Source organism: Leptidea sinapis, chromosome 12, assembly GCF_905404315.1.
Source record: "Leptidea sinapis chromosome 12, ilLepSina1.1, whole genome shotgun sequence".
Lineage (NCBI taxonomy): Eukaryota > Metazoa > Arthropoda > Insecta > Lepidoptera > Pieridae > Leptidea > Leptidea sinapis.
This window is the reverse complement of record NC_066276.1, coordinates 7,582,330-7,609,520: the sequence shown is the minus strand read 5'-3', so window position 1 is coordinate 7,609,520 and position 27,191 is coordinate 7,582,330. Positions and strand designations below refer to the sequence as shown.

The following is a 27,191-nucleotide window of genomic DNA, read 5'->3' as shown; positions in this document are numbered from 1 at the left end:
GAAATAACATCAAAAAGAATTCTAAAGGAATCAATTTTGAGAAAATAAATGCCTGTTATGCCTTTTTATTTCATTTATTAATTTAATTTATGATTATGAAAATAAATCATCTTCCAATTAGTAGATATTAATAATGAACCATTAATTTAATTATTATTATTTTAGTGACAAATAATAAGTGAAACATTTTTGGTTCGAAGACAATAAGTCAGTCTGATTCCTTTAAATGTATGCTAAATTGCTTGCAAAATTACACGCACATCGAACTTCTCGATGTTTTTTCAAGTCAAATTACTTAGTCTTTTATTGGGCGATATGTAGGTATGCTTATATAATATGATCCCAGAAATAAGTACAAAACAAATGTGTTACGAAATTTAAAAGAATTGTGAAATAACGTTTGTGTGGGAAAGGTTATTAAAACATAAATGATTTTCTTAATGATACCACAGACTAGGTATGAAGCGGACTCCCTCAGGCTCTTTAATTATAAAAGTTTACTGTACGATATTATACTGTAATCCACATTTTTATAACAAAAAAGCCAACTGAATTTCTTGTGCCCGCTCTTCTCAGGTAGGAGGCAGTATATTTTGAATGGGTGGTAGTTTTTGACGTTCAATAAGTGGTCCTATTTTGAATAAAAATATTTGAATTTCTTATTTATGAATACGATAGGATTCATTGATAACGCGCCTGCAGGACATCTGTCTGTCTGTTCGCTAGTCCAGCTAATTCCGCACAAGTAATCTCGCACCTTGCGGAACGGGAAAATGGTGTAATGTTCAAGATCTCAGTACACCGAGATTGAATGCGTGGATGATTTATAATTAAATAATGTCATCTCAAAGTGTTTGTGCCTATTATTATAAAGAGTTCTATTATGAGTAAGTTTTCAGCATTGTTAATTAACTATTCCGTTGCTGTAGAAATTTTTGGACTTCTGACAAAAACACCTGGACTCTGAAGATATCTGAACATACCGAAACAGGTGGAAATCTGAATAAGAGCTATGCAATAACACCTAACAGGCAAACTCTCTAAATTCTTTCTAAATGGATAGATATTTATAGTCTAGAGTTATCGTGATGAAACAACCCTTTTATTTGATCAATTCCGGCCGCTTTGTCTCAACTTCTTTTTTTTATATATGAGGAGGCAAACGGGCAAGACGATCACGGGATGGGATTGGTGAGGAAACTGCTCATGGACAACCGCAACAACAGGTGTTACGAGATGCGTTGCCGGCCTTTAAAGTGGGAGTATGATCTTTTCTTGAATGTCGCTAAGTCGTATCGGATCAGGAAACGGCAGCCGGTATTTTATTCCACAAAGTGGCTGTGCGTGGTAAGAAATTTCTCGAAAAATGCGCGTGGTTGTGGAATACCAGACGTCAACGTGTTGCGTGTGGTTTTGCATTTTGATGTAAAGTCCGGTCATGGAATTCGGCCGCTGGAATCAAAAATAATGGCGCGTAACCGAAAATCGTGACGAATTGCTATAAAATTTCTCTTATACGTCGATAAAGGAGTAACTCTCCAAAAACATACCGGCGTATTGAAAACTTCCTCCTTTTTTGAAGTCGGTTAAAAAGAGTGGCCGTTAATGTTTTCACGAGCTCAATTTTTTACGGACATAATATGGTAAAGTCTTAAATGATAAGTGCCATCAATTTGTGAACATTTTGGATTTTTCCTTAAACAGGTTACGAGGGCAAAACATTCTCACTAAACAAAGCAATCGAAGAGGAACAAATCAAATCAAGACACCGTGAGGGGTCACCAACAGGTGATAACTTTATTAACATCTCTCTATAATTAATATGGTCTTACATGGTTTGTGTCATTTTGAGTGATGAATTGAGGCATCTACACCGATTATTTTAATCAATAAATAATTATAACCTATTTTATTATAAAATTTGGTATTATTAATATGCATATAAGTATTTGTTTATTTATATGTTGAAAAGAACAACCTTCTCCGATACTCTCAAATCGATATAGCATCGGTATATCCCCCCTTTTTTTTGCTGCGCAACAATTCGCAGTATCTTAGGAGCGGACTAGAAGTTTTGCCAGGAGTATACCATCAAGACATCGAACAGAACAACTTTTAATGCCGGTAAAGTTCTTGTGTTTCTTTTTCTGTTGTTGCTAAAGCTGACTTTCCATCTTTCTGCTATTTCGTGCTCCTATTCCATTAAAACCTTCACCGGCCTTACAAATACACTTGGTATAAAGTACTAAAAATAAACAAAGAATATACAATTTTTTACACATATAGATTATGATTAGTCTATTCGGATAAGTCCGAACTAACTTTTTCCGCATTTATTTGCACAGCTGCTTGACATTCAGGAACGTTCAGAATTATAATTTTTTTAATTTATATATTTAGTGGCACGGGATGCAAGTCTATAGGCCAAATAATTATGATGGTACTCACAGTGTTGTCAGCGATATAGTCAACATTTTGCATATTCTTAATTTTTTCTCAGGTATTCAAATCTATCTGTGAGGCCGCACGACTTTCATGTAATGTGAATTGTACGAACAATTACGTTAATTATGTATAGTTAAATTTTCATTTAACAGATAACGAAGCTACAACATTTTCCCGTGGCAAAACCATCGCAGAAAATCGAAATAGAAGATCAAGACACCCTGAAGAATCACTAGCAGGTTGGTTAATTTTGAGTTTTTGTTAAATTAACCTATAAGTCAGCTGCTTTCATGCATTTGATAAAGCGAGATTATATCTAGATCAATAATAGTATTAGGGCTTATACTGTTCATTATAATCCTAAGATATATTCCAAAATTTTGAAATCTTTTTTATCAACTTATTATAATGTTAAATAAGGAATAGAAAAAGGGATAATTTAGAAAATGAAAGAGTATACGTTGGTAAAAAATAATATGATTATATGTAGTTATGTGATGATTAAATTATGATGTTAACCATAAATCATCATCTGTGACTTCCCATGAACTCACCCTGTCAGACTTTTTTTATTTTTCTTTTTCAATGACACTGTTAAGATACATGTTGGAAACTTTTTGAATTGCGTTCCAAACACCTACGTCTATTATTTATTTCAGATCGAGTCTGTTGAGAGATATATAGAAATTGAAATAATTATTGTATTGATTTCCATTTCTTTTAGATCATTTTATCAAATAAACTTTTTTTACAACAAATTGTGCCTCACATTATTCTACAATTCTCCGTACACCTTTGTAAAAGGATGGCAACGCTCCTATGATTCCTCTGGTGTTACAAGAGAATTTTGGCGGCAGTGTTCACTTAACACAAGGTGTGACCCGTGACCCGTATGCTGGTTTGTCCTACTCTTATATAAGAAATAATGATAATAATAGAATATTTTATTAAACAGCTATTGATTTATTGAGTTTTTTAATATATTTATGGGATATCGGAATAACCAAGCTTATCATATTCTGATGATAAGTGATTACCACCGCTTATATTTATTCTCATGTAGCTTACACCAAAGGCCTAAAAAATTTAAACTACCTACAAAAATTTTACTGGCCTTTGGAAGATTTTAAGTTATACAGTTTCATTGAAGGTACCCCAAACTTTTCCCCCAAACCAAAAATTTACTGGTTGGAAGCCTTTATATATAGATAGATCTATCTAGGACCAAGTTTCTTCCACGGTTTGGCTAAAGCTCGCTTTATTGCTTACGTATGTTGAATTTCTATAACATGTAAAAACCTATTGGAAAAGCAAAAACTCACTAAGTATGTTCCATAATAATTCATTTAATTTTTATTCATTTCAAGATTAACAAGCTTAAATAAACGATCAAACTGACACAGCGTTAGTGAATTACAAACGTTATTTTAATATCAATTAAGTTTGACATTAATTAACGTGTCAACGCGGTCTAAATTATATTTAACAGATTTATATTCGACGCCACAAATGCCGATCTCAAATTCCTTTGTTTATTAGCAAGGACTATATTATTTGATTGATAATTTACCAACTTGGGCATATAGACTTATATTGGCCATTAGTTGGACTCACAAGGTCACGAATGTAGAAGATCTGCGCCGCGTCAATCAAAAACGCGAAATCGTGCAAACCGTCAAGATGAGGAAAGTCGCATATTTGGGGCACGTACTAAGGACGAGAGGTACGAACTCCATGATGGGGAAAAGTTGCCGAAAGAAGAGGCGTGGGTCGCAGTTAGCTGCGCAACATCCTAGAGTGGACAGGAATCGCGGGTGCGGCAGAACTCTTTCGCCTCGTGAAGGACAAAAAGTTAAAATAACAAAGCTGACTGCCAACCTTCGCTAGTCGGAGAGGCACGCGAAGAAGAATAATTTACCAATCAAATAATATAGTAGTCAATATGTGTAAAATAGCGACAGGGTATCGATATTATTCATTCTCAAATCCCACAAAAACGTATTAAACCATATTAAGCTGACACTCGTTCCACTCTTGCCCATTTGGAAAATCAAGTGTTTCATACAAATCTTATATTTTCAGCAACATTCCTGAATATCCACAGGCCAAGAATTACAGGTAAGTCTATTTATTCTCTTCGTTATATAAAAAATAATATAAACTTCTCATCAAAAATTTTAAAAGGTACCTACTGGAAGTACCTACAATTCAGACGACATTTAACCACTCCGCCTCCCCAGTATTCATTATTCAGTTCACCCATTAGACCGCGTGCAACGCAGAACAGCTTGAATTGTCGCGGACCCAGTACCTACTCTATAAACTGGATCTGGCTGTGTGGCGGTCCTCCACAGGGCGGTTTTCAAGGCACTTTCTTCCACGTACCTACTACAAAGCTGTGGAATGAACTTCCTTATGCGGTGTTTCCGAGACGATAGACATGGGTCGAAATGATGATGAGACGAAAGATGGGTACCTTTAAAAAAAAGCGGGTACACATTTCTTAAAGACCGGCAAAGCTCCTGTGGCAACATCTGGTGTTGCAAGAGAATGTGGGCGACGGCCGGCGGTGATGACTTAACACCAGGTGACCCGCTCGTTTGTCCTCCTTTTCCATAAAAAACATGTGAGCATTTAAATTGGTCATATCTTTAATGGAGCAAGGTGTCTTGTCAGACGAGAGTAAGATCATGCAGTACAGGAACCACGGAAGAAAGAAGGTTTATCGAAGAGAGATAGAGAGAGCGTTTTGCACAGTGCTGCATTGAAGAAAGAGACACGGTGGGGTTCACGGATGGTTTGGGGAGGCATTAAAGGGCCGATAGGAAAACGGAACTTGCTTTTGTATTTGGCCACGTTAAATGGAAGACTGACTGAAGCCTCATGTGGTACCCTACGCATTTTATTGGAGCCGAGTTAATCTCTATGCAAAACACGAGCTTTGTTTCTAACATAGGTTTAACAAAAATTTAAAGAGTAAAACAATACCTGTTGAACAAAATACGATAGCTTAAAGGAACAATTTTAATTTGAAACATTAATATTCGACGATACCTTACAATATCCTCAATTACGTTCATTATTAATTTAGGTATTTTTATTTTATGTAAAAAAAACTCTTTCAATATTATAGTAATTTCGATTTTTTTTATTAACAAGTTTAATAATAATGTTAGAAGTTCCCAAAATCGAGAACTCTTCTAAAATTTTAATAATTAGGTACAAGATCTTGTGGTGAGAACTTTCCTAAGTCACCCATGGTCTTAAACTGGATTTAATTTCAATTCATAGATTTTTTTACTATAATAAACCTAAATGGCTCCATAATGTTTCTTGACTTGGTTTCTGATAAATTTTAAGTATGAATTTAAGTACCTATTAATTATGTACTACTACTAATAATATTACTTTCTTTGGATGGAAAAATGAGGAAACGAAAACGTAATATACCATTCCTGTACCTACAGATATTAATTTGTTAAATACTGTGTCTTATAAATATACTTCGCATCGCATACTTAAGTTTTATCTTTATATTTTTCAGATTATATAGACAGACAAGTAAAGAAAGCCACAAAGTACCGAAAAACATATCAAATCGAATCGCCCTTTAAGCCAAAACTATCGAAAAGATCACAAGCACTACAAAATCTACGACTTCCCCATAGAAGAAATAATGAAGACCTTAGGGACTATGACAGTATCAATGAAAATTATATGCCACTATTTAGAAGCCTTAGTTTGCTTCTTGATAATATTTTCATCGACGATTCGAGGGAGCCCGGTATCATCAGAAATAAATTTAAAAGGAATCCAACTCGGGAATCAAACGAAGTTGTTTGCAGCTGTTCCCCTAAGGCAAGTGAACAATATCCTTCAACAGAGTCGTATGAAGAGACAGTTGTTCCCACCACGATTATCGGCAAAGAGATCGAGATTGAGGCCTTTACCCCTTCCCCGACTACCACCACGAAGACCCATAGTCTTACCACTAATAACATCAGCAGTGTCGGACGGAATACGAACGTATCCGTATTACCTACAGGAAATACCATTAGCTTTAGGCGAAACATTCATGGAGACAGTGAGAGAAGCAGCACCACACATATCAAATACACTGAAAGACCTATCACCGGGGATAACGGAAATCATGAATTCGATTCCGGAGACGGAGTCCATGAGCCCTATACACAGAATGATGAAAACCATCCCAACAGCAATCCACGAAACGATTCAAGTAGCCATGAATCCAGAGGAGGAAAGGGAAATGGAATCGAACCCTTTAGTGGAAATGAAATCTTCAAAAGCTCTATTGAATCCACTGAAAGCTTTCAAACAGACCTATCTCAATACAAAGGAACAGATAAATACCAAAATAGAGGAAACAAGGCAGAGAGCACATCTATTCCAACAGAATTTAGTACAGAATTACAAGGAAGTGATTCCAAACACACCAATGAAGCCATACCAGGACATGAAAAAGACAGAATTGAAGCATATTACACCAACGCTAAACAAGTCCATAACAGAAATAGCACAAATATCTCAGAAAATAAAAAAAATCGTGAATCAAATGAAACAATGAAGAAGAATAAAGATTTACAGAATGGGAAAGTTGTAATCATCTATGATGGATATAGTATAGCAAGAGATGTTAATGGTGAAAATAAATTATCTGAACAAGCTATTCAAATTCATACATAAACAACCGATGATTAGCCATCAATCTTTAATGATGAAATAAGTAGCTTATAAGAAATACAACACAAATATTTTAAAAAGTTTTAATAGAATAAGTGTATAAAGATACAATTGTAGAGAAATATGGAATATTTATTTAACGTCTGCCCTTTTTACCTTTGCTTTTAGTATTGCTTGGTTGGTTTGTTTGTGGTTGTTGTTCTACAGGTCTGCAACAAAGAAAGATTACAATATTTAAAGTAAGACCAATGTTCATAATGTGTATTTTGTGATTTCAATTGCAAGTTTTTACAAAATATGGTCAATTATTATGTTAAGATTAATTCTTAAAAGTACACCTGATGTTAAGTGATCACCTCCCAAATACTCCAGAAACACCACTAGGCAGGTGTCCACATTTTTTTTTGAGGTACCCATTTCATATCGCCCTTGAAACAAGCACAAGGAAGCTCATGGAAGGTAGAATCTTCCCGACAAAATCAGTGTAGAGGAAAGTGTAGGCATGCCATGTGAAGGTTCAATTCAGGGACAGGCATCATCAAACAGCTCTTTGAAACACTCCCCATAATATATAAATGTGGCAGAAAAGACACATTATCAACATCAACAAGCAACATCTCTTCGCAACACCAATTCTCCCAGAGTGGCCTAATAGACACTTTGTAGAGCACAAGAACATGGGCAGTATTGAAGCTTGCCTTCTGTAATAATGACCCAAAGATCAGCATGGCCTGCTTTTCAATATTTTAAGGCAAAGCCAAATTGGATTTGAAAAAACTGTTTCATCAATAGAGTTAAACACTTCTTAAAGCTGACCCACATTGTAGCACTCTATATCACATTGGTCTATCCCCGCTGATCACATCCACTTATGCCTCTTAATTAACCTCACCAAATTGAAGTGTGGCATTTCTTTACAGGGAATTTTCATCTACCACATAGTAGGAACAGCTACTTACTCAGTGTTTCCAGGATAATACATGGGCTTCAAAAAAGTGTGTTCCAGATCTGTACAACAACCAAAAAGGCTAGCTTTTTGGTTGTTGTGCACAGGATGCCGGCTAGATTATGGGTACCACAACGGCGCCTATTCTGAAGCAGTAATGTGTAGACATTACTGGGTTTTGGTCTGAAGGGTGCCAAATGAGACTTAACATCTTATGTCTCAAGGTGATGAGTGCAATTGTAGTGACACTCAGAATTTTTGGGTTTTTCAAGAATCCTGAGCGGCATATGCCTTGCCCATTACAATGCAAATTACATAATTGATATCAATTACCATCAGCGGATCATCTTGATTGTCTCATCCCTTATTTTAATTAAAAAATAAATTTTATACCTTCAAATATAATCAAAATAAGAATATAACTAAAATTGACAACCAAATTCTTTATAAATACCTGTTCTGTCGTGTCCTTAGTTTAGGAATAGATTCAACTATAAATTTCATTACAGACTCCCTTGTCACAAACTCAGATTTAATTGGTGATCCATCATCATTCTTTATTTCTACCCGTAGTCTACCTCTACACATCATTTCCTAAAACAGTTACATACTTGGGTATAATAAAACTGGCCAAATTAGATAATTAAAACATTTTGGGCATAACATGATTTTAATTTCAATAGATGAAGTAAATCAATTAATGGGTCACTCTCGTAGTTTCTACAATTATTGTGATTTTTGAATGGAACATGACATCCTATTAAGATATTACTTAAATTATTGGCTAGTTAAGAGAACTGAAAATCAAAATTTGGCGTTATAGAATTAGTTGGATCCAATTTTTATATGTGCTATTGCAGTCTTGGATTGCCATTCAGTGATAAAATAGATGAGGGTTTTTTTAGGTGCCTTCTTTAATCCTACTTTATCATTATTTTTTAATGGTAGATTATTTACAGATTTGCTGGTTCAATATATTATCAGTCTACTACCACAGTATTGCACCTACTGAACATGGGACACAGCATATTATATAAAATACATTATATTTAACTTAAGTTCACATACTTTACTCTGTTCACGTGGATACAATTTATTCTCTACACCTATATGCAGTCCTGTGGTAAGAAGTACATCTCTCATTTCTGGATAGGTTGGATTTTCTACACAAATTGATTTCGGTAGCCTTCTGCCCTCCGCCAGAGTTTTTTTACTATTTATATATGCAGGGTAAATGCATATCCATCTAAAATATTATTTTAAAGTACATAACGTAAAAAATAAATCGTAACATCTTTAGAACACATTTCAATAGTTCTCATTGCTACCTTTCCACGTCAGTGTGTTTTTTATCTGGACTCCATGTTTTCTTAGGTGTAACAACGTTAGTGGCCATGGCTTTAAGATATTACACAAGTATGTCTACTATCTAGTGCATAGAAATACTCAATACAATCGTGAACACAACATGTATATAATATCAAATCATAGCAATTTTAGCAAGTTTGAAGTTACCACTTGCCAAGTTGGAGTTGCATCAATGATCAAACTTCAAAATAAAGTCCACAACAAACGAACAAATGTCATAATCAATGTCATAGATGTTTCAATTAATTATTTTTTAATTATTAGTCCTTGCGAACAGGGCCTATAGCCTAGGGCCTTACTGCCTCATCTTTTATATTATTTTCATTAAACTGGCAAGGATCCATTGGTTTCTTCCTCTTATCGTCCCATTGCTTTATTATCAGTTTTGGCCAAAATTATGGAGAATTTGGTAAAAAGCAGACTAGGATGGATAATAGAAAATAAAAATCTCCGCCATATTCCATCCGCCATTAAGGAACCCTCCTCTCACTTCAAACTGTCTGGAAGAGCCTCTCACAAGGTTCAGTGTTAAGTCCTATTATCTTCTTCTTCTTCGGCGTTACACTCTTGTCAGAGTGGTCGTGGTCGTCACGTCGAGGTTAGTGGCCTGTTTCACAATGCGACGCCACTCGTCGCGAACTGCCGCTATTCTCGTGCATTCATGCAGAGTACCGTCGACAGCTTGCCTCACTTGGTCCGTCCACCTCATCGGGGACCTGCCTCTTGGTCTAGTGCCCTCGACTTTACCCTGCACTATTAAGCGTTTTATGGAGTCGCTTCCACGTCGCGATACATGCCCGAAGAAAGTGAGAATGCGAGCTTGTACGGTAGTGGACAGTCTCTGTTTGATGCCGAGCTCCCGAAGAATGGACTCATTGGTTCGGAATTCGGTCCACGATATATCGAGCATTCTTCTCGAGCACCACATCTCAAGAGCATTGATCTTTTTCTTCTCACTTTCTCGTAGGGTCCATGTCTCAGCAGCGTAGAGGAATATGGGGAATATGAGAGCCCTTACAAGTCGTATTTTTGTGGTTTTAGTGATATTGCGATCATTCCATATTTTCCTCAATTTATCCATAGCCGATCTGGAGATTGCCGTGCGTCGTTTGATTTCGTCTATGCAGCTGCCATTATTTGAAATCAGTGCCCCCAGGTATATGTAAGTAGGCACTACCTCGCAATTTGCTACTTTTTTAACCTCTGGCGAGTTGTTCTTAGCAAGGTCGACAATCATCACTTTGGTCTTGCTGCGATTAATTCTGAGGCCAAAATCAAGACTAACGTTTTCCAGCCTGTGTAGTAGCTCTTCCATATGAGGGATGCTACTTGCGAAGAGGGTATCTTATATAATATATATTTATTATGTACTTCTGCCCTAGGCCTTACTATTAGCCAATTCTGCAAAATTCTTCAATATGCTGATGATATTGCACTATACTCCATCTCATCTTCTTTCAACTTTTCTTCATCCTGCTTTATATTACCCAATATGGCTCTTAGAATGTACTGCGGTTATTTTCTCCCAAAAACGCGCTTTTATTGTCATACGAGGGATTTTCGGAGGTATGCTGGGGTGCCCACCCATTTTTTCAAATATGTTTATACTATGCCATCGTTCGTAGTCATTTAGATATTTTTTATAGTTTTCTCCTTGAGCCGTGGAGCAAATTTGCTGTCCAAATTGGAGAAAATCTAGTCCAACGCCTACGAATTATAACTGTTGCTATGAAATGTTCCCTGTCAATGCTCTCTAAGTTGAGTGTGTAGACCCACCTCTGCATCTTCGACTTTAGTACCTAACGATTCCTAACTAACGTAATCAACCAATTCTGAGGTGTATCCCGGATGATACGACATGGGTAACTTCAAAAAAAGTGATCCTCAAAGCTTTGGTTATTACATCAAAAAAAAAAACATTTAATTGTCAGCTTCCGCCAGCATACGACTTCATTTAGGATTTGTCTGTTCTCCAGTCTTTTGACCAAAATCAAAATATTTTATTGCAAGTCACATTTCACAATAGGGTGGTACATTAAATGGGTAGACAATATGTGACGCCCTGCAAGGGCACAGCAATGTTATACATAAAATAAATAATCTTATACATTCTTATGATATTTAAAATACAGACAATACCACCATTATTATTAGTATAACTATTTATTTCTGTATTATAACGAATTCTCACACTTACTGTAATTAATAAACCATTCTATAATATGATGTAGCCTCGAGGATGGTACTCTCGAACATATTTTTTTTCCATTGCCCCAAATTGTCAGTCCCTTTAAACGACTTTCTACCGGAGGATATCCCTCACCCCACCAACATTCCTTTTCTTCTCACTTCATGCCATTCCCATTTCATAAAGCTTCTTTACAAATTTATTTCCCGCAATAACTATAGTTTTTATCCTCCATACTTTCTACACTTCTATTAGACACACATTCTCACATTTCTTCCTTCAATTTTGATTGACAAGGTAGCTAATAAATTAAGGGTGTTTAATGCTAGCCGAACTAACTCTTTTGTTGCCTATTTTTCAGGTCATAAAAGGAAACCACAGCTTTTAAAATCCGATCATTTATTTTTACTTAGTTGATAGTTCTATGAGTACTTCAATTAGCTGAATAAAGATGCTCTCCACCCTGACAATTGACAAAGTTGGCCGAATCGTCGACGTCTAGTCGACGGAGGCATATAAAAAAAGATACCATAATAAAACGCTAGTTTTAGTTACTAAGGTTAAGTTTTAAATTTTATTAAAATATAATTATACATTCAAACATTTTAAAATCATCTCACAATTTGCGCGTTTCAAGTTTTTTAAGTTAACAGTAATTATAATATTTCCAATATATAATTGATAAACACTAGTGATGAATTTAGCTGTTAATGATACTGTGATTGTAGCGGCAAAAGGAAATTTTGTTGACTGTTACTCTAATTCAAATCACAATGTTATTGATACAGGTGGAAATATAACTGATATGGTTATTTCAAACGATGATAAATATCTAGGATTGTTATTGGATCCTAAGCAACTTCAAGTGTACGAGTTGCCGCAAATGATACTAAAAAAAACATTCATATTACCAAGAAGCGCTAGTAAAATCAGATTTGGTGTAGAAAATACTCATTTATTTGTTGCTGATAAAACTGGTGATGTTTTGTTCTATGATACTTCAAGTGATGAAAGTGGTGTGAAGCTTCTTGGCCACTTGAGCCTCCTCTTAAATATATTACAGAGTAAGGACAGTAAATATTTAATTACCTCAGACAGGGACGAAAAGATTAAAGTTTCACACTATCCCAACACATATTCAATACTTACTTATTGCCTTGGACACAAAGAATTTGTAAATCACATTGAGTTTTTACCACATGATGAACGGTATTTACTAAGTTCATCTGGGGATGGTACTATTAAGTGTTGGGATTATATTAAAGGTCACCTATGCAGCAATATTGAAACGAAGAATGATATTCAAGATGATTTGCTGAAAGATGAGTTTAAAAATTTAATGGATAGTGATGGCATTGAAGTGGACAGCCTGCCTATTGTACATTTAAGTTCATCTCAATTAAATAACACAACAAGTTTAATTGCAGCCACTATTCATTCTATAAAAGAAATTTTTATATATTCACTGGAAACAACTAATTTGAAATTTTATAATAAATTATGTAATAAGATATCAATTGAAAACTTTCCTGCATCTATTATTTTCCATAAATTATCTTTGTATGTTCTTGATTCTACAAGAAATAATATAAATGTGTATAAGTTTTCTGAAAATCAGAATATAATATCAACAAATATTATAGATATGTTTGTAAGTAAAAATATTGCTTTCGATAAAATTAATGATTTTGAGCTCATTAAAGTTCTATTCAAAAGAAAATTCGACAATGTTCAAGAGTATCAAGAAAGAAAGAAGCGGAGGTTGGGAGGCAACCTACTAAATTAAATATTGTTATTGCCTAAAAAATTTGTATTACATAAAGTTGTATTTGTATTGAATTTTATAAATATATTGTAAATAAAAGAACAGTTACCATAAGTAGTGTTTGTTTATTAATTGTCATAATCACTTAAAAAAAAGGAAAATAAATCCCAATATTTACTTCAACATCATTAAGCAAACAAGATAAGCTATGCCAAATTTCATATAACACACTAACAAACTAAATATACAATATCACATTTTTTAACTAAACACAACATGGTGTTAATAAGTTTATTGATTAGTTATTGCTTAGAATGAACAAGTTTGCATTATAACACTTTGAAATCCTTATAATTGCATAATTTATCAATACTTTTTTTAATTTAATACAGATTTACAGTGTCGGTTATTTCTAAATGCAATAAATAAAATACCACCTCTATTTTGTTTACCTAGATTTAAGCACATTAGCAAAGTTGCGCAGATGTGAACCTAAACTATCTATTTCATTCAGTACACTATCAACATCAGCTTTGAGTTCCATCAGGTCTGGTAAATTGTTGCAGTCGGGCACATTGAGTAGTGTTGTGAACACTTTATCCCATAGGCTAACTTTCATGTACCTGAAATTAAATTATCTTTATAGATTTTTTTTTATTAACGTAACAAATTAATAAAACACATGGAATCATAAATGAAATTAATATTATTTATTTTGTTAAGATTACATTATCACAAATAATCACTGACTCTCACACTTCACTTCATTATACCTCTCACACCTTACTCATCACTTACAATACACCAAACACACACATACATCTTATTTCTTAGTATACATACTTCTTAGTAATTAGAATATGTTTGATTGTCTGTAAATAATGTTATAATTATAAGCTATGGAAGAGCGGAGTCTTCTAACACAGGTGCTAGTGTGCTTAAAGGCTCTTAGAGGCTCCAATCATGAATATTGATTTATGTACATACTTGTTAAAGAAAATAAACATTTTGTACTTTTTTGTATCTGTATTATTTGTTCATCTCATTTTATCGAACTCACATTTTATAGCATATACAGTTTAATTATTGGTGTACTGTAAAGTCAAACATGGGGATAAAAGAATTTTTTATTTATGAAAAAGTAGGAGAAACATGCGTACGGGTAACCTGGTGTTAAGTGATCACTGCCACACACATGGAATGAAATGAAACACCAGTGGAATCACAGGAGTGGGGACCGCCTTTAAGGAAAGTGTATGCGCTTTTTTCAAGGTAGATTTTAAGTTTAATATTTCAGTAATATAATATAGTTAGTAATGATGATACATATAAGAAGTACAATATTTAAAATAGCATTATAGGTTTTTTAATTTATTTAGTGGCACAGGATGCAAGTCCATAGGCCAGCATTATAGGTACTTTTATACAATTGCCAAATCCAATTTCATAAAATATCAATGTTAGGTTTTCTACATACTTACATAAAAAATATAACATATGATATTAAAATAACGTTGTTATCTTAATTACCTTGGTAATTTTTTATCAATGTTCCACTGGCCTAAACGATTAGCTACCTTCATGTAACTTCCCATTAAAATAACATGTATTGTTCCTGCCAAACAGTAAAGATCAGTTTGATATGTCCATGGTCTTCTTTCCCTCATTTCAGTACATGTAAATCCTTCTGTGGCAATCAACTGAAAAATGAGTAAGAATTTATGCTTATATAATAATATACTTTATCTACAACCATGCTTTAAATCCTCTATTAAAGATTCTGAAACAGTCAGCTTATTGCCAACATTAAAACACCCAATGTCTTAATAACCATTACATCATCCAAACGAGTGTTGTAATGTTGTACTGAATTTGATAACAACACTCCTTTGTTTTTTTTTTCGATCCCTTCATGCGCTAAGAGTTTCAACAGCAGCCACATTCTTATTGCTCGATGCGTGATATATGTATGAATTACAAAAAAAGAACATATTCGTTTACGCGCGTTCCACACTACCAGAATGTCGCGCGCCGTAAAAAAAAGTAGGCTATTCGAATCCCCGCCATTTTTCTTCGATATTTTTATTGTTTTGTTTACAAAAAATGAGCAATTCAACTTTTGACAGCGCACCGCCAGATATTTTAAGCGCTGCAATGTAAATTACTACCAAAATAAGTTATTTTTTCATTAATTCTTTGTCTATTTGTATATACATATAATCAGTAATGGATGATATTAGGTTACTACTAGGACTGACTGTTTTAATGTTAGCAGTAGGTAAGCTAACTGTTTCAGAATCTTTTAGAGGATTCATAATCTGGGTGTAGATAAAGTCTTATATGCAACTGTTGATAATTAGGCATTAAAACACTCATGTGATAAACCCACATTCGTGTTTTAATACCCCTTATTACATAACAGTTGCATAAATAACTATTAACAAGCATACCAGAAATTAATAATTTAGCCCAGTGATTAATGACCCTGACTACTAAGCTAGAGGTTCCAGTTTCGAATCCCAGTGTGTGCAAAGATTTATTTATTGAATATGGATATTTATGAATGTTTTAGAATTTAAGTAGTTTTTTAAACATATCTTTATCTCAGAAACATAGAATACAATAAAACATACAGACTATGCCTAATTTGGGGCAAGATGAATTTATGTGTTATATATATATTTTTTTAATTTTCCTTTTCATTATCTTGTAGGAAATTAAATTTTCACACAAGGCTTTAAAAACTAAAATAATAAAATATTTTTTTTTTCGATTATTTGAAAAGGGGACCTTCACATGCGCCAGCTTAATTTTCAAGACATCAAGCTCATTTTTTAAAAAATAAAAAATTAATTACTCTGACACAGTCTAGGATGTAAGCTTTAGTAGGAGGACAAACCTCCACTTCCATAAGAAATATCTTTTGAATTTTTATACTGCATTGCAGTGGAGTGGACAGGGTCTACCACTAACCATCAGATTAATCTTGTCTTCTCACTAATTATAATTATAATAAAAATATTGTATTATGATTATACAGAATTTGTTAATTTGGAATTATAATATTTTAACATTTGTTCAAAACAGTCTCCTGAAAGGGTAGCTAGCCTTTATCACTTGTAATAGCAATAAATTATAATTACCTCTCTAAAAGTTGTCCCTTCTGGGAACAATGACATGTCTATTGCACACCCCAGGTCTATCAATTGCAAAGATGGTGTTCTCCATTCTTGAGTTGGTCTATAAATTATGAACAAAAATCATTAAGAAACTTTTCCCTTAATGAAAAATAGAACTCTTGAAATTGACGGCATTAAGTTAAATTAATAATATATTAAAATAGTAACATTGGAATACTTACATTTTCATTAGTAAAAAGTTATCCGGTTTGATATCGGCATGTATAATCTTAGCCTTATGTAAATAATGTACAATAGATAACATTTCCGCAGTCAATAAGATCACAATAAACTCATTTATGCATTTTGAGGTAGCAATACGAATTTTATTAGCAACATCTAATAAAGAACCATATTTTGAGAATTCAGATACAAATAAACTAGCATTTTCGCCAAGAAAACCTGTTGATATGTCCATGTAGCCGGGTAACTGTGAATAAACAAAATATAATTTAAAGATTTCAAATGAAATGCCATATAATAATAATATATACAAGAAAACTTACCATAAAAGGATCTTTTATCCTAGCCTTGATTTCTTGGCAAATGTAAAATTCCCAAGGTCGACTTGGCTTTTGGTATTTGACAGCAACTGATTTATTTGAATGAAGGTCTAAGCATAAGAATACGGCACCATAGTTGCCTTTGCCAAGCTGCTTATCAATGGAGAACTTTGTATTCCCAACTGTTACAACAGTAGCTAATTGCAACTTTGGAATAGATTTTACTTCAATATAGCCATCAGCATGAGTTTTATTTGGGAACTTTACATATTCAAGCAATGTAGTAAGTAGCTTTTTGTTGAATGGATCAATTACTTTCGGGAAATCAATGTCAGCTGGTCTAGGAATATCACTAGTTTCTATAAGAGATATTGAATGAGTAGACTTAAAGGCAGCACATTCCATACTATTTTCACTGTCTACATCCATTCCATATCCATCAGATTGGAAATCTGACTGTCGTGAGTATACAGATGAGATTCTACTATCCTTACTGACAGAGTCCCTGCTGTCTTCAGATTGTAAATCAACTCTGTGTTCAAAGTCCAGCTGTCTCTTTGATATATCTTTTATTTTGTCCACCTGGTGCGAAATCTTAGCTGATTGGATGGGTGTGGCTACTTGGGCTGTCATACCATCTTTACTGTCGGAGTCAGACATACCAGATGATGGTGGTATCTGAGCTTGTTCAGGACTTGACACATACAGGTTTTTATGCATTTTTTGTGATATATTTGGACTATTTGTAAACTTAGGAGTATTTGCATTGTCTTTTGGTTCATTTCTATTGGAAATGAAGTTAATGAACTGGTTAGAAAATCCCACATCGGGCGAATTCTGCCCCATTTTAATGTTTGACTGATCATGCCTCACATTTCTCAACACAGCAGTAGGACTGTTAGTGGCAGCAGCATTTCTGATTACAACTGGCATGATATTTTTATCCTCCTTAGATTGATTTCCTTTCACTGAAGTGTTGCCTTCAGCTGACACCATCTGTACATCGCTACAAGGTGCTGGGTTCAGGTTATTATGCATTGAAATATTTTTAAAACCATTACTTTGAGACTGATGTGGACTTTGGTATATTTGGTAAGGCTGATTATTATTATTGCTCCCCATTCCAAAGGCTGCTTGATTATTTTCAGTCATTTTAGGATGCTGTCTATTGTAGGGACTTTGCCCTGGATAATTTTGATTGGTAACAAGGCTTGTATTTTGATAAATATTTGCATTGCTGTATTGATTCTGCATAAAGCTTTGTTGGTTGAATGCTTGCCCTTGTGTTACCTGACTAGGCCTCTGATAATACTGTGAATTTTGATACTGTGTTTGATGTGGTGGACTTTGAAAAATATTCGCTTGTTGTTGATTCGCAAAGTTATGTTGTCTTTCATTTTGGTTTGGGTAGTGATAATCTTGCCTTGCTGTGTAGCTTTGTGGGCTCATCATAGCATGTCCGGGGCTATGATATCCTAATTGGTTTGAATATGTAGGGCTTTGAAATCCTACTGGGACAGAATTTACAGGATTTCCTTCATGAGGGCTCTGCATACCAGGGTGTTGAGGACTGTGATACATATTATTAGGACTTGGACTCCCGAAACCTTGTTGTTGGTTTATCACTTGGTTATTTTGGTATCCTGGTTGATAGTTGAAATTCTGTTGATATTGTACCGATCTTTGAGGGGTATAGCCATTAAAGCTTTGAGGTGTAGGTTTTTGGTATTGGTGATCATGAGTATGGTAAGCTACAGATGGGGATGGCTGAACTATAGTCTTGTTTTCCATATCACGTTTCTGAGCTGAGATTCTATTCAGTTGATTGTTGGGTGCTCTTCCCTGGGGTGGTATGGAATTTCTCTTGGAAGCAGTATTTTGTTGCATTTGATCATGACTATACATTGAATCGAAATTTGTTGTGTAACCAGTGAAGTTTGTTCTTGTGGACTGACCAGAGGAGCTGGAACCTGATTTGCTGAAAGTGAATACGAAAACTGTGATAAAATATCTCTTGACCATTATACAACTATATTTTATTTCATATAACTCAAATCCAATTTCCGTAGAAAGGAATTTGATTTGATAAGTTTAAGCTGAATAGTCTTAAACTTGCATATATTTTGAAATTGTCCTTATACATAGATAATTTAATTTAGTTTTGTAAGAAAACAACTAGATGGATTAGGATTATTAGCACACATATACCTGCACGAATCTTCTCTACGTCATCTTTCTACAATAACAATTAAAAAGAATATTGTATGGCTTATGTAAAAAAATACCTATTATACTCCCGTGTTGCTTCCATAATTATAGATAAACCACCAGCCTGGTCCTGTGTCATATGCTGCTCTGTAGTTTGCTTAACACTATCATCTCTTTTTGTGTTCTGTTCCTGGTTTTCAATACCACTTTCATCCATATTGAATTTTGGCATAGATGCGAATTTCGAATGATCCACACAACTGACTGGTTTTTTGAACTGTGACATGTTTGGTGTGCTCGCATCTTTGATGTTAAAATTGAATACTTGCGTACACGTCGGCTCTTCGTAGTACGTCGTTTTCATCTATAAAACGGGTAAAGACAATTATGATGATTTTATGACTGTTATATGCCAGACTCATATCAAAACTCTGAAGACACAAAGCTTTAAAGAATTAACAGCTATGAAGTTTCAAAGGTAATCTAGTACTTAAAACAGTGGTGGAGAGAATAAATTCCTGCTGTATATAAATTGAAGGTGTTGCACACTAATGGTTGGGTTGAACTCTGTACCCAGTAGTGTAAAACACCTGAATAGGCGCAACTTTGGAATGCTCAACTAATGGATAAATTAAGTTATAATTTCTCAGTGGGGTGTGACGCTGCACCACACCCACTCATACATCATCAAATTTGTTAGAAACATTGACCATATCTCGTCATTTCACACATTTTTTGGAGAATATTTTGCATGACAGAAATGGCCGATAACATTGATATCTTTAAATTATTTACACCCATTGTTACATCTTTTCTAGCAAAGTAAAGGATTTATTTATTTGTTTATTTAATAATTTTGAATCACAATAGTAGAATGAGGTGTTTAGGAAAACAGAATTGCAGTAATGTCTGCACAAAGTGGGTATGAAGCTATATTTTATGATAAAATTAATCTTACATGGGTGAAAACATAGGACAGCTTGTAGATTATAATAACATATATATAAAATATATAACTACAACAAACCTGAGGTAAAGATGGCGGTGGACAGACTTTCTGCTCATTCTCCTTATCATCAGGTATTCCTTGCATTTCAGCTAAATCAAAATTCTTCTTAACGTTCATTGCCATTGTCATGGATCTATCCTCGTGTATATCAAACTTCGGAACTTCGAATTGTTGCATTACAGGCTGGACCATAGATGGTTCTATAAATATTATTCCAATAAGTTCAACTATTAAAATTAAAATAGTATGAGTATTAAGTATATTATTATGAATAAAATTACTGTAAACTTTAAGCATATGAATGCATGTTATATAAATGTTTTATATTTTTATCTGTCTTTTATGTTCAGCCTAATCTACAAAACGGTTGGACCAAGCATGGCAGGAACAAGCTAATATAACTGAGAGTAACTCAGGATTCTTTATTATTAGAAAATTAATAGTGTTCCTCAATAAACAAAACCAATAAAATTCTGAGCAAAATTCATGTAACCACTTATACAAAATAACATATAAATTGAACATGTTTTCATTACCATTGTCATTAAAAATGTTTCTAAGTTCCCATCGCGCCTCCTTAGTATTCACAGTAACCGAATCTCCCAACAGGTTACCTATCAAACTTCTATTGAACTCTTCTCTTAAATTGTTCCTAGGGTAATTTGTACTATTTTCAGCATAATTATTCTCTAAATTATGTCTATCTATGTGATTTTCTTTGCCAACAAGCCTTTGGTTATCATCACACTTTTTACTTGCATGTTCACAAACTTCTTTTGAATCAAGATTAACTAGAACTTTGGGTTCTCCAGGTGAATGCACCGATGTTACTTTAGTGACATTTTGCAATGAAGGAATTGTTAATGGCAACAATTGTGCCATATGATCTTGTTCAGTGTCTAGTGCACAGTTAGCTAATGTCTCTAGCGCACTGCACTGTGCAAGTGTTTCATTGATATTATAATCACTTCTTACATCAGCACTCTCTACTCTTGCCGGTTTAATAATCTTCTCTACATTATACTTTCTCGACCTTATCTCTTCTAAGCTATATTCTTTATCATTCACATAAACCTATAAGAAAATTTTGTTATTAAACCATATAAATAGATTCTGCTACATATACATACAGAATAATGACATTAGTAATAATGAAACATAATATTATACCTGTGTTTTATTATAACATGGAATTTTTGTTGGATCTTTAGGATCAGGTACACATAGAGGCACATTAAACAATAAATCATCCACACAATAAGACAAATGTTTCGGTGGCAGCCGTAACTCATCATCCAGATCTTCATATGCTGTAAAATTAAGAATCCATGAATTATAAATTGTGACAAGACATTTTCTGTAAAATGATTAATGTGGGATTCATATTGATGTCAATATTACTACTATTACTTTGCCTGTGCCAGTCAAGAAGTTCCTATGGAATTTTGATTTTAATGTGATGTCCAGTGGTGGAATTCGGTTGCTGGTATCAACCCGAACAACTCCTTTGAGCTCTTCCTGTGATATATGAAGTAGAAAATGCAGTGGAAATCCTAATCTCTACACAACACCAAATAATTCACAAGCCGAATGGCGATGACTTGATCGTCAATTATTGGAGCAGGTCTTTATTTTATGGGTCAAATGGAAGAAGTTGGTACTGGGGATCGCACACCCAGAGATGAGAACAGTATTCCAAGTGAGGCCAAATTTGTACCTTACATAGTTGCAGGTTGTAGCTTGAAGTGAACAACTGTATCATAGCACTGAACTCACAGAGATATTTAGGGGTCAATTTGTCTTTCGTTTCCAAGTGACCACGATCCGAACGTCACATCGCTCGATTTATTGACGCCGAGTGTTCCCACAAAGGGATACTTTTTAGCGGTGAACACACAAATTTATGTCTTATAGGTACATGAACACTATACAAATGATAAAGTGTTTTAGTTACTGAGGCAGTTATTTAAATATACTTCTTCCTGGTTTAAATTTAAAAGTACAAATTACAACAACAGACAGTTGCCTATAGCAAAAAAATTTAAATTTTATCTGAGATACATTTAGCAGATGTTAATAATTTATTTTACAATAGAACTTACGTGTAAATGACAGTGGCTGATGAGGCACAACATTAGACTGGACCATCTTTGTTTTCGGATTAGTCCATATTCCAACTTCCTTTTCATTTTCTACATTAGCACAAGCCTGCAGCAAGGATGATGGGCCAGGATCCTCCGCAGAAGGGATAAGCCCAGTGGAAGTTGAAGGTGCATCCTGTGGTGAAAATAAGAATCAATTAAAAATTTTCAAATAATTTTAATTTTAATAGAATAACTGTTATAGGGTTTATAAAAATCACTAACATGTGATGCTGTCATTCATATAGACATTCTTTGAAATATAAAAACCAGAGAACAAACTGAGATTGTTTATTTTTTAGTGACAGGTTGCAAAGATTTTAATTTTTTTTTTTGGTGTAACTATGAGGCTGGTAACTGAGGACTCAGAGTACTAGGTAGGTTTTAAAGGGGTAACAGCAAACCTTCCCAATTATAAAATATTTTTTCATGTAAATTAGCAGCTACCAGCTGACTTATTTCTCCTGACATGACAGATAACATACCTCATACACATTAACCATAACATTAGAATTGGGTTGTCTGCCATCATTACCCTGCCTAACGACACCCGGCCTTGGATTTTTTATGCAACCTCCAACTCTTTGTACAGGTACATTAGCAATATTGCGCCGTTTGAATGACTTCAACGATGTTAAAGCCATTCTTGTTTCAGCAAGTGCAGATGCGGCTTTCCTCTTAGTCGGAGAATCATCATGTAACATTCTCTGGGCGAAAAATAACTGGAAGTTCCTGAAAATAAATACTTTGTTTTAAAGCAAAAAAATTATGTTTTTGATGTACAAAAATAAAAGTGATTTTTATAGAACACAGAGGTATTAAAGCGAAATAAGTCACAATAAAAAGTATAATACAATTAAGAAACTTACATATGAGCTTGCTCAAGTTCATCTAAAGGTTGAGCTTTAGCTTGAAGACCCAACATATACACTTGATTGACTTTCTTGTAGTCCCCAGACTCTTCGCAATAACATGCCCAAGCTCTATAGAATTCTGAACATTCCACACCAACTCCAGTATTGTACAACCTTTGGTATATTTCCAGCGGGTTGGACAAGCAGTCAATCTACAAATTTTAACAATCAATAAAGTTATATTAACATAACTTTAGCAGAGCAAATTAGAATGTATGATTTTACATAAAAAATATTTTTCAACTTGTAAAAGCTAAATCATTAACAATAAATACTCCAATTTATTAAGTCTAATATTCATTATGGTGTAAGGGACTCTAGTCTATTGAATGCACTTCCTTACTTAGTCTTTCCAGGATAACTTGGGTACCCTAAAAAAGTGTGTACAAACAACTAAAAGGCTGCCACCATAGGAGTGGTGCCATAAGTGTTGCAAAAGAGTGGCAGGTTGTTATCCCATACCATCCCATGACTTGCACCGTTGTTAATCCCCTCCCCTTCCATATAAAAAAAAGTGAAAATAATAATAATAAAGAAAGGATCAATCAGTGCAAAACAATATAAAACTATCAAGCAATAACTTTAAGCACAATAATAATATTTGCTAAATAAACTTACATATTTGATCCATAGCTTGACAAGCCTCCTATCCTGGAAATACCTTTCATCTTTTTCAAACAGTTGCAAACAGTCCTTTATCAACTCATCCATATGACCTTCGTGGCCATGTTTTGGAAATGATTGCTCAACCCACTGAATGTAATTGAACCAAGGATCAAGTGGATCCGGTCCTTGGTATTGCTTTATTGCTGCTTCATGTTCCCTTTGACAATAACAAATTTTAGAGAATTATCTCATTGCTATACTAAAATAAGGCTAGGTTAATGTTGGCTATAATAAACAATATTTTTTTCTTTGTAGACTTCTTGATTTGAAACAATTTGAGGCCAGTCTATTACACTATTGCTGGTGGTATTTACAAGGCTGAATGGTTTACACAATGGCCAAATCAAGAAGCTATGTGTGAATGTCAATTTTTTGAGCACTCTGTCTACCTGTGGGTTTTGTAGAAATTAATAATCTGCTATAGGGCTTGGGATGCCAGCTAGAATTGCTATGTGATCAGAAAAAGGCTATGGCCACACCCTTTGGTGATGGTTGGTTGGTTATACATAAGGTCAAAGTCAAGAAATGGCCCCAAAAGATATCCTGCCCAACTCCTGCTTTACATTCCAAGTGGAATATCTATCAGATACAACTATGATAAAGTGAAATAAGAGTAGGGAAGAGAGATTTTTCAATACCAGAGATGGCCCTATGCTGAACTCTATTGAATGGCTTTTACACATATCATCAAATATTGCTGGCAGGAGTGTTATTGGGAGGTAAAATACAAAGATTGCTGGTATTCTGGGCTTGTGAGTCATAATTATCTGGGACACCTTCCAGTGATCCAAAAAGACAGAAATCCATAAAAAAGGGTTCACTTAAATCATAATAAATACTATTGCCTTAATTGGGAGTTATTTCATGACTATCTTTGTGATTATGGCAGGTCCAGGAGTGGAGTGCTCAACAGAGCACTGAAACATCAAGATTTCTGTCATTACTTAGAGGTGTAAGCATGATCGAGGAATCTGGATATGTTTTGTGGTTGAGAATTTGATTTAGTAGATCACAGCAGGAAGCAGTTTCATTAGGTAACCATGTTTTGGCAAGATGCTTGCCAGAGGCCAGAATGTCACTCTTTTCTCTCTGCTATATCTAGCCCATTAGAAGTTTCTATGGGAGGTTTGCACCTTTGATTTATGTTAATAAACTCCTTAACCCACCAGTTTTACAGAATGAGTAATTGATTCACTTAGAGACTTTACATCATGAAAAGTTTTAATTCTATGCTTGCTTTGTTGTAAGCTTTTTTGTCAATGAATGCCAGCTAGAAGGCCAAAACATTTCGGCTGTCTCTTTTCCTTGATTTGAAGCTTTAAATCAGTTGACAGTACTGCATCAGAGGGGATTCTAATCTGGCATTTAAGGGTGCATTTCCAAGCCTCTTCCTGAATAAGGCACAAATATATATTTTGTTGCAAGATCTAGATCTAAGAGCTACATCATTAGGAATGACATCAACCAATCAAACCCATATAATTGTTAGTGTGACTGACCTGCGTTCATGAGGGGAGACTTGTGGTAGGAAAACTTTGAAGACTTGCATAGAACCATCAATACTCAATGAAATCGAAAGAGGCTTTAGATACTAGGTTAGATATATAGGAAGAGGAAATATCACCTTGCCTAGGCTTCAATCTATATGATTAGAGAGATTTAAAAGCAAAACAAGTAATATCAATAATAAAGATCATTGACAATAATTATTATTTAGAATAAATCCATTTGAAGATGAAGTTAGTAAAATGTAGAGTGACTATTGGACTACTTAATTATTCTACTTCTTAAAGCACAGTACAGACCCATTTTCTTCAATTAAGCCAATGCTTCCTACTTATAATATTCACCTAACACAAACTCGGGTATGTTATGAAACGAAAAATTTGTAAACTAACATAAAATAACAAATAGTTGTCTCAAAATATTAGTACTACTAACAAGTAATGATTAATAAAATTAATGATATTTACTCGAGTTGTACCCGCCAAATACAAATTTAAGCTTAAAAATGTATAGTCAATATGTTTTATACGAAATTTACTCACTCCTTTTGCAGTTGTAGCTGCTTCTGGGCATCAACATCAGACTGTGCTTGCAATGCTGTGCCCAACTGCGTTAAATTTCTGCCACCTCTTAAAGGTTGGATATTCTCTTTACTAACATCAATATCCATTTTATTAATAAAAAGTTTTAAGTTTAAGCTACGACTTCATATGGAAGAAACACTGAATAATCTTCACACAAATACGAATAATTCAAAAAATAGAGATTACGCTCAATTGAAGCCTGTAAATCAAATATTTGCAAGGGACAGTTAAAAACACAAATTGTATTAATAAAACTATTAGACTTTAGCTACAATGTGGATTACAATGTTTAAATCCTGAAATTTATGAGAGCCCAAACTGAAGCACAAATCGGATATCAACCTACACTTTCAGAATGACAAGATTAGACTTCATGAAAATTGTCTATGGGTGTATTTAAAATAACAGCCGTTATAGCTACTCCAATAGGGTTGTTACAAACTTGAAAAGTACCATGTCGTAAAACAATACTTCATAATAGTGGTGAAAATATTCCAAACAGTTACTGTTTGGTAGTCACTTCAGAGTGTAACTCACTACAGCTTTGGATCCGGTCAAGCCAGCAGATGTCCTTTAAAATGAGCTTCGACCAATGACTTCGAAACTCGCAGTGAGCGAGCCCCGACTAGTCAACTGATATTTACTAGTATTGTTTCGTAATAAAGCAAGACTTCACACGTTTCGTAAGTATTGAACTTACAAAAATAAACTATTTTTACATAGCTTATCCATTCATTAACTATTATTAACAACACAAAACTACTAGAGTAAATAAAGTATCGATAAACTAGAATTGTGGGGTATTTACGCCTTTATTTATTTTCGCCATTTTATTTAAGTATTTGTAATTTGTTATTCAGTTTAACGCCAGCTTTCGGAATGTGTGTACGATGTCTGGAGTGTCCAAGCGAGTGCTTTACGCAGCCCGCGATTATTTCAAGTTTTTGTTGAAAAAGTTAAAGTTGTATTTATTAATTTAACTTTCTTAAAGTTCAAGTCAAATGTTTCAATCAATTTTCATTTCTTCGATAATAATTATGTTATTGTTAAGAGTTTGTTTACGAGAAG

The 27,191-nt window shown here is 34.2% G+C and overlaps 4 protein-coding genes across 4 annotated transcripts; 2 read left to right on the top strand and 2 right to left on the bottom strand.

Moving 5' to 3' along the window:
• Positions 1 to 883: 883 nt before the first annotated feature.
• LOC126967327 (uncharacterized) lies at positions 884 to 7,204 on the top strand. The gene is made up of 5 exons (XM_050811786.1): positions 884 to 887; positions 1,705 to 1,788; positions 2,598 to 2,684; positions 4,528 to 4,563; positions 5,990 to 7,204. The coding sequence occupies exons 1-5, from the start codon at positions 884 to 886 to the stop codon at positions 7,147 to 7,149; spliced, it is 1,371 nt and encodes a 456-aa protein (XP_050667743.1). The 3' UTR covers positions 7,150 to 7,204.
• An 11-nt stretch (positions 7,205 to 7,215) lies between these two features.
• LOC126967249 (signal recognition particle 19 kDa protein) lies at positions 7,216 to 9,640 on the bottom strand. The gene is made up of 4 exons (XM_050811742.1): positions 9,421 to 9,640; positions 9,161 to 9,338; positions 8,547 to 8,686; positions 7,216 to 7,355 (listed from the first exon to the last, which is right to left on the bottom strand). Exons 1-4 carry the CDS (start codon positions 9,486 to 9,488, stop codon positions 7,283 to 7,285), a joined length of 459 nt encoding a protein of 152 aa, XP_050667699.1. The 5' UTR covers positions 9,489 to 9,640; the 3' UTR covers positions 7,216 to 7,282.
• A 2,524-nt stretch (positions 9,641 to 12,164) lies between these two features.
• LOC126967209 (tRNA (guanine-N(7)-)-methyltransferase non-catalytic subunit wuho) lies at positions 12,165 to 13,527 on the top strand. Its single transcript, XM_050811700.1, has one exon. The coding sequence runs from the start codon at positions 12,343 to 12,345 to the stop codon at positions 13,432 to 13,434; it is 1,092 nt and encodes a 363-aa protein (XP_050667657.1). The 5' UTR covers positions 12,165 to 12,342; the 3' UTR covers positions 13,435 to 13,527.
• Positions 13,519 to 26,460, bottom strand: LOC126967138 (uncharacterized). The gene is made up of 14 exons (XM_050811574.1): positions 26,082 to 26,460; positions 23,986 to 24,190; positions 23,323 to 23,519; positions 22,939 to 23,185; positions 22,415 to 22,589; positions 21,483 to 21,622; positions 20,849 to 21,386; positions 20,331 to 20,512; positions 19,381 to 19,667; positions 17,099 to 19,073; positions 16,775 to 17,022; positions 16,557 to 16,653; positions 14,944 to 15,113; positions 13,519 to 14,036 (listed from the first exon to the last, which is right to left on the bottom strand). Exons 1-14 carry the CDS (start codon positions 26,207 to 26,209, stop codon positions 13,862 to 13,864), a joined length of 4,764 nt encoding a protein of 1,587 aa, XP_050667531.1. The 5' UTR covers positions 26,210 to 26,460; the 3' UTR covers positions 13,519 to 13,861.
• Positions 26,461 to 27,191: the final 731 nt, after the last annotated feature.

Coding starts and splice junctions, on each gene's coding strand:
- LOC126967249 (XM_050811742.1), bottom strand. CDS start 9,488: ATGGCCACTAACGTTGTTACACCTAAGAAAACATGGAGTCCAGATAAA. Junction 9,339..9,420: donor AAACACACTGACGTGGAAAG/GTAGCAATGAGA, acceptor ATAATATTTTAG/ATGGATATGCATTTACCCTG. Junction 8,687..9,160: donor ATCCACGTGAACAGAGTAAA/GTATGTGAACTT, acceptor TAACTGTTTTAG/GAAATGATGTGTAGAGGTAG.
- LOC126967209 (XM_050811700.1), top strand. CDS start 12,343: ATGAATTTAGCTGTTAATGATACTGTGATTGTAGCGGCAAAAGGAAAT.
- LOC126967327 (XM_050811786.1), top strand. Junction 2,685..4,527: donor CCCTGAAGAATCACTAGCAG/GTTGGTTAATTT, acceptor TTATATTTTCAG/CAACATTCCTGAATATCCAC. Junction 4,564..5,989: donor CCACAGGCCAAGAATTACAG/GTAAGTCTATTT, acceptor TATATTTTTCAG/ATTATATAGACAGACAAGTA.
- LOC126967138 (XM_050811574.1), bottom strand. CDS start 26,209: ATGGATATTGATGTTAGTAAAGAGAATATCCAACCTTTAAGAGGTGGC. Junction 24,191..26,081: donor CAGCTACAACTGCAAAAGGA/GTGAGTAAATTT, acceptor TTATTGTCAAAG/GGAACATGAAGCAGCAATAA. Junction 19,074..19,380: donor GCAACACGGGAGTATAATAG/GTATTTTTTTAC, acceptor ATTCACTTTCAG/CAAATCAGGTTCCAGCTCCT.